Below are 7131 nucleotides of genomic sequence, written 5' to 3'. Positions count from 1 at the left end.
TAGATATGCTGGCCTTCACAACCCCTATGTCTGCAGACATAGGGGTTATGAAGTCCACTGAGGCTAGCTACCCCAGCACTTCAACAGAACCATCTAAGGTTATGGAAGATGCTCAGGACCAGGGAGGTCCCACAGGTCACATCTCTGTACTACCAAAGGCACCCACTGTAGCTGTGCATGATGATTGGATGAAGACTTTAAGGGCATGCCATCCTTAGGAGGTGGGAGGGACAGTGGCGGGAGAATGGTACACAGGGGTCTTAGTTTCTAGATCTTTTTTCATCCAGTTGCAACAGGTTAATAAACAGCTTAGGATCTTATTTCTCTAAAGCAGGAATTGCAACCTAAGAACATAGACCTAGTTTATGGGGGCCTGAGAGTAGTGCCATACCCATCAGTACCCAGGGTCACTCCTGGCTCTAAGCTTAGGATGATCACAAATGCTGGTGATCTAACCAGGGTAGGTAGGACATGTACAGACAAGTGCCTTAATCCCTGCAGAATCTCTCCACCCCATCAACTGAACGTTCTTAAAGAATATTAGGGGTGGGGCCTGAGCGGTGGCACAAGTGGTAGGGCATTTGCCTTGCACACACTAACCTAGGACGGACTGTGGTTTGATCCCTCGGCATCCCATATGGTCCCCCAAGCCAGGAGCAATTTCTGAGTGCATAGCCAGGAGTGACCCCTGAGTGTCACTGGGTATGGCCCCAAAACAAAACAGTATTAGGGAATGTTTCCCATGAGTTCATTGGGTCTATAAGGCTGCTTTACAGGGCCAGAGAGATAGCATGGAGGTAGGGCATTTGCCTTGCATGCAGAAGGATGGTGATTCGATCCCTGGCATTCCAGATGGTCTCCCGAGCTTGCCAGAAGTAACCTCTGAGCGCTGCCGGGTGTGACCCAAAAACCAAAATAAATAAATGAATAAAGGCTGCTTTAGGTGGGAGCTAGGCCACCTAAAGATTAGAGATTCTCAGCCCTGGTTCCAATATAACTACTAGTCCCTGGTTCTAGTTAAGCATTATCAGGTTGACCTAGAAATAGCTTGCCTTTTTCCTAGAGTGATGGGAGACAGCCAGCCTCACTGCAATCCACCTCAAATACCCCTATCCAAGGGACCCACCAAAAACCCTTTGTGAATTCCATTAACTTTATTAGATGCAAACTTTTAGGTGAGGCAGCTCCTAATGCTTGTCCACTCACTTGTGAAATAAGAGAAATTCAAAAGCAGAATTGGCATCTCCAAACAGTACAATAAAAACACTTTGTATCAAAGTTGAGATTACAAAAATACAAAAAGTTAGACTTAGAGGAAAATGGTAGTCCTAAGAACTACCCTTGAAATGGCAGCTTCCAACCTTCTCTAAATGCTGGAAGCCAGTGAATCTTGGGGAGACCAGCGCCCCTTGGGGAAGTGAGTGGGGGGTCTGATTGAGTAAACTTTGTGCCTGCTGGGTTTCCATCAGGGCAAGCCATTGCAGTACTTTTGGTAGTGTCAAGACATCCTCTGAGAAATGCTGAGAAACGCAGAGCACAGCACTAATGTGGGAAAGGTGAACCAACTGCTCTTCCTCAGCTGAGACAGCTCTCAGGACGTGGTATCTCCTGCTGAAGGGGCATTGCTGTGACCAGGTAGCAGGGTCTTAGGGCCGAGCCTGTAGTCACTACAAACTGACTACACCTCAGCTGCAGGTGCTACATTCCACTCAGTTTCTAAGAGAAAGAACAACCCTGGAGTTTAAGGCCAGTAGTTTTGAAAGGGAAGAAAAGCTGGGTCAGGCATGGGGACAAGCTCTTGCCCATCTGTGCTGAGGCCTGCAGTTAACAGAAGCCAGGACTGGGCACAGAGCACGTGGAAGTGGAACAACTGTACAAAGAGGCAGCAGGCAGGCACAGGTAGGGAACAGCGGGCTGCTAGGAGAGCATGGACTGCTGCACGGCCTTCTGCAGCGACTGCCGCGTCACCAGCAGGCGCACCACCTCCTCCGAGCGCTTGGTGAGCCTCTTCCGGGCCTGATCGTGTGTGACCATGGTCATGTCCCAGCCGTTCACCTGGCCCAGAAAAAGAACACAGCCCACCTTAGCTCTCTACCTCTATGGTTTGCAGGCAGATGAGACTTCAGGAACCCTGGTCATCTGAAGAACCTGACTCCCTCTAACCCCAACCCCTAGTTTATGCCCCTTGATGTTCCTGGCAGGAGCTGGAAACACCACAGCTGGCTCAGGCAGAAGAGAGAACCAGCTTCCTCTAGAGGTGAAGTCAGTTTTGTAAGTCTCCCAGGGGTCTCAGGAGGCAAGAGCCAGCTTCATTTTCCCCTTGAAGTGTTACCTGCATGATCTTGTCTCCAATCTGCAGTCCAGCAACTTCAGCCGGGCCACCTTCAGACACCCGTGTGACATAAATGCCCTGGAAAAAGATAGCCATGTCAATCAAGCCCCAGGGTCATTTAACCACAAAGCAAGACCCAGTCTGGCATACTCCCAGTTACCCATCTTTCCCTACACACAGCCTCTCCCTAGCCCAAGAAGGCCAAGAAGTAGGGAGTTCTGCTCTCCTGCCTCCACCCAGGGTCTGTGAGCAGGCCTTCCTGTGGCTCAGAAACCCACTGCCTCCCATCTCTGATCATTCCCACGAGATTGTTCTATGGACCGTCAGGGCAGAGTCTGTTTCTTCCATGACAGGCCAGGAAGCAGACTCCATCTCAGGCCTCTCTGGCTCTCAGGGAGACCGTAGGACCTTCGTTGCCCTCACCTTGTCAGTCTTATCTTCTGAGAAAGGATTCTGGGAGGGATCCTGATCAATTCCACCTCCAATGCTGAAGCCCAGGATCAGGTTCTCACCTTGGCGCAATTTGTGAATTTCAACTCTTTGCTGGAAAAACATTAAAAAGGAGTAGGGGGTGTGTTTGCCATGCACTTGCCCAACCAAGGTTAAATATCCGGCATCCCATATGGTCCCCCAAGCCAGAAGTGATTTTTTTTATTTGTTTTTGTTTTTGTTTTGTTTTTGGGTCACACCCGGAAGTGCTCAGGGGTTCCTCCTGGCTCTACGCTCAGAAATTGCTCCTGGCAGGCTCAGGGGACCATATGGGACGCTGGCATTCGAACCACTGACCTTCTGCATGAGAGGCAAACGCCTTACCTCCATGCTATATCTCCAGCCCCCAGAAGTGATTTCTAAGCACAGAGCCAGGAGTAACCCCTGAGTGCCACTGGGTCTGGCCCCAAACACAAGGTAGGGGATGGTTTAGTAAGTTGAGAATGAACCTGATTATTCAGTCTGTCTATGATAGCAGCCTCAGGCCACTAGGGACCCTGTCATGCCATGCCAAGGGGCAAGGCCCTAGATATTTGTTTTGGGGCCATATCCAGTGCTGATCAGAGCTTATTCCTGGCTCTGTGCTCAGGAATCACTCCTGGGAGGTTCTAGGGCCATATCTAGAGATTGTATCCAGCTCAGCCACAAGGTACTCTCTGCCTGACTCTAAGAATCCACTCTGACCCAACCTTTCCCTGTCTGTTAGACAGGCACCACCCTGCGTTAACATGTCTTCCACGCCACTCTAATCCAAAAGCCAGCTTCTGGGGCCAGAGCAACAGTACAGCCGTAGGATGCTTGCCTTGTATTTGGCCAACTCAGGTTTGATCCTGGGCATCCCATATGATTCTCTGATCCTGCCAGGAGTAATTCCTGAGTTAGCGAGCCAAAAGTTAGCCCTGAGCATGACTGGTGTGGTTCAAATACGTTCTTTTTTTTCCTATGGCTGAGCAAGGGCAGGCTAAGTGAAGAAGATCAAACTTTCACAGAAAGGAGGCAGGCTGTCCTGTTTACATGTCTGGACTCAAGTGAACAGCTTAAGAACAGAGGGACTTGGGGCCGGAGAGATAACATGGAGGTAGGGCATTTGCCTTGCATGCAGAAGGATGGTGGTTTGAACCTCAGCATCCCATATGGTCCCCAAGCCTGCTAGGAGTGATTTCTGAGTGTAGAGCCAGGAATCACCCCTGAATGCTGCCGGGTGTGACAGAAGAACAAAGGGGCTGCTGATATTGGGGTTTGGGAGGGAAGGGACACAACAGGACTACATGGTGATACTTAGAAGGCCACAAAGACCTGAAGGTCTCACACATGCTAGGTATGTACTCTTTATCGAATCACCATAAATTACAAAACATTGTATTTCAGGGTATAATGTTAAAGAACCAGCCCCTTCATCAGTGTCCACTTCTCTCCATCAATGTCCCCAATATCCCTCTGCCCCCTTATCCTTGACAGGCAAAAAATTAAGAATTTTAAGAAGTGACCTGATCTGATCTGGACCTGAGGGGCTTCAAAAAGTGGGATTATCTGTACCAGTTCTTGAGAAGGGAAACTGGAAGCTTAGTCACCTAACCATGGTTCTCGGCCCACTAAAGCAGGACGTTGGGGAGAAGGGATGATTGTGGCCAAGCACTCAGTAGGGGAAGGACATCTCTCAAAGGTGGAATGTGGAGGTCAAAGGACAGGACTACCTGGAAATTAGTTTGAACAACTTGGGGGCTGCTCATGGATGGTGGGGAGCACTCAGGAGATACACAACCAGCACTCTGGAGACGAGCATTTAGAGTGGAGTTCCAGGAATTATATAGACAAATGGGCAGCTGGATACATGCAGCCCAAGTTCAGAGAATGTTTTCATCTTTAATAACTATCTGGCAGAGAACAAGACCTAGGGTAGAAACCTGCTAGACCCTGTCACCAATCCTAGACTCCAGAGGCCAGGTCAAGCCCATAATCAGACTCAATCCTACTAAGAGAAAAATTGAGGCTATTGTCCTATGACCTTGACAAAGGCCTTAGAGATAAGCCATGAGATGCAAGAAGGGGAAATGGGGCCCGGAGAGATAGCAGAGATAGCACAGCAGCGTTTGCCTTGCAAACAGCCGATCCAGGACCTAAGGTGGTTGGTTTGGAATCCTGGTGTCCCATATGGTCCCCCGTGCCTGCCAGGAGCTCTATTTCTGAGCAGACAGCCAGGAGTAACCTCTGAGCACCGCCGGGTGTGGCCCAAAAACAAAAAAAGGGGGGGGGGGGAAATGGTGGGGACCACTAGACACAATGGCCTCGCCCCAAAATGTGAATTCCTCCAGGCCTGATCCACAGCCTGATGACACAGCCTTTTCTTCCTGCCGCACCCACAAGGTCAAAAAGTCCAACCCTTGGAAGATAACGCCCTGTGACTGGCAAGGTGCCCCCTCTGACTCTTCTCCCTGAACCCCGCCCCTTTTTACAGACATGAAGCAAATCTGGCCCTTCTCTCAGGAGAAAGCTAGAAATATAGAAAGGTCAACTCCAGACAGCCAGGGTAAAACTTCAGATGTCAGCAGGTTCAACAATGAATGCCAGCCCAGGCGTGAGCTGGTGCTATGAGCAAGCCCTCGCTTGCTATCGTTATCAGTGCCTGCGACCACACCTCCAGCACCACCCACAACCAGGGCACCGGGCTCACATCCTGCTGCCAGACCGTAGCACTGCCATCCCAACCACTGCCTGCCCACAGGCATTTTCTTTTCCTTATTACGGGTCTACACCCAGTGGTGCTTGGGGACACCTGGAGTCAAGTTCAGGGTTTCATCCAGGAAAAGACATGTCCAGCAGACATTTCTTCCGAGAGGGCATCATTGCTGAGGATTTACTTCATGGAAGTATAGCCAAGTGAGACCGTTTCCCCTCCTGCAACAAGGAAATTCACCTGCAGGATTTCACCCAGTCCGCTGTGCCAAGGTTTCCGGTCTAATGTCCTTGTCATTCCTTCCTTTCCCTATTCTGGACAAGGTAGTGCCTTGCTTTTTTGCCTTGCATCTGTGAAGCCGTAGTTCAATAGCCAACGCCACACCCCAAAAAAGTTGTTTATTTGTTTGTATTAATTGCCTTGCACATGTGAGGCCCTGATTCAATAGCCAACACCACCCCCAAAAAAGTCGTTTGTTTTGAATTGTCTTGCATGTGTGAGGCCCTGATTCAATAGCCAACACCACCCAAAAAATAATTATTCTTTTTAATTTTAAAACTCCCATTACCTATAGCCCCTGCAAGCCAGAGACCAGAGGTGCCCCGAAGTGTCCTCGCATGCCCCAAGTATCAGAGGGAACGCCAGAACTTTGCCCCAAACAAAGGCTTGGGGGGAGAGGAGGAATCCTAAAAAAAAAGTTTGGAGCAGAGTCCGCCGTCGAGCGTCGGCTCTCGCTCTGGCGCAGGCGGCTGGGCCCGAAGAGGCCAAGAGGGGCAAGAGAAGCAGCTCACGGGGCCGGGCCGCCGCCACCCCGAGTGAGTCCCGCGGCCGGAGCGGGAGGAAACGCTTCCTCATTCCAGAAGCGGCGACTCCCGGGCGAACGCGGGGCCGGCGCCCGCCCCCCGCGGCTGCCCAGCTGGGGACGCCGGCAGGAAGAAGGGGCGCCGGCCCAGGGGCCCCGCCCGCGGCAAGGAGTGGCGAAGCGGCGCGCGGGGCCCCGGCCGGGTGGGCTCGGCCTCGCTCCAGCGGCCGGACAGCTGTGGCCGCGGCCTCGCTGCAGCCCCGGCGGGCACCGACAGAGCCCCGAAGGCCGGCCGCTTCGTGGCGGCGGCGGGTACCACCACCACACCTGGCCAACCTGTCTCGGGGTGTCAGCCCGCCGCTCTGCAAAGTTCGGAGGCGAGTCCAGAAGAAGAGAAGCCCGCGCGCGCCAGCGAGCGCACTCACCACCACGGCGGTGACAGGCTGGCCCGGGATGTAGGACATCGCGACCCCCGCGCGCCGCTCCAGCCCCGTGCAGTGCAGCCGGCGAAGCCCGCAGCCAGATCCCCCCGCGGCCGGCCGCGCCTTCCCCGCTTAACAAAGGCTGTCCGGCTGGACCCGCCCCCTCATGAATAAATCAATCTTTCCAGCCAATCGCCGGCCGGAGCGCTGGTTCGGCTTGCGGAAGGCTCCACGCGAGGGTAGAAAACTGGAGGGGGCGTGGCGTGGCCCCACCCAGCCATCACCCGTCAACTGCGCGTGCGCGACTTTGGCGCATGTGCGCCCGCGATCCTCCCGGCAGCCTCCGGCGCAAGATGGCGGCGCCAGACTCTCCGCTCTTAGCTGCGTGAAGAGAGGAGACGCCGAGTGAGTG

The 7131-nt window shown here is 52.8% G+C and overlaps 1 protein-coding gene and 1 long non-coding RNA gene across 2 annotated transcripts in view; one reads left to right on the top strand and one right to left on the bottom strand.

Annotated features, from left to right (window-relative positions):
* LOC126021757 (uncharacterized) overlaps positions 1-7131 on the top strand; it is a 94664-nt gene that overhangs the window by 82103 nt on the left and 5430 nt on the right. The window lies entirely within an intron of this gene.
* Positions 1753-6843, bottom strand: TAX1BP3 (Tax1 binding protein 3). Its single transcript, XM_049782638.1, has 4 exons — positions 6723-6843; positions 2756-2875; positions 2333-2410; positions 1753-2055 (listed from the first exon to the last, which is right to left on the bottom strand). The coding sequence occupies exons 1-4, from the start codon at positions 6759-6761 to the stop codon at positions 1918-1920; spliced, it is 375 nt and encodes a 124-aa protein (XP_049638595.1). The 5' UTR covers positions 6762-6843; the 3' UTR covers positions 1753-1917.

The sequence above is a fragment of the Suncus etruscus genome, chromosome 1 (assembly GCF_024139225.1).
Source record: "Suncus etruscus isolate mSunEtr1 chromosome 1, mSunEtr1.pri.cur, whole genome shotgun sequence".
In the NCBI taxonomy this organism is placed as follows: Eukaryota; Metazoa; Chordata; class Mammalia; order Eulipotyphla; family Soricidae; genus Suncus; species Suncus etruscus.
The sequence above is the reverse complement of the archived record's forward strand: the minus strand, read 5'-3'. Positions and strand labels throughout refer to the sequence as shown.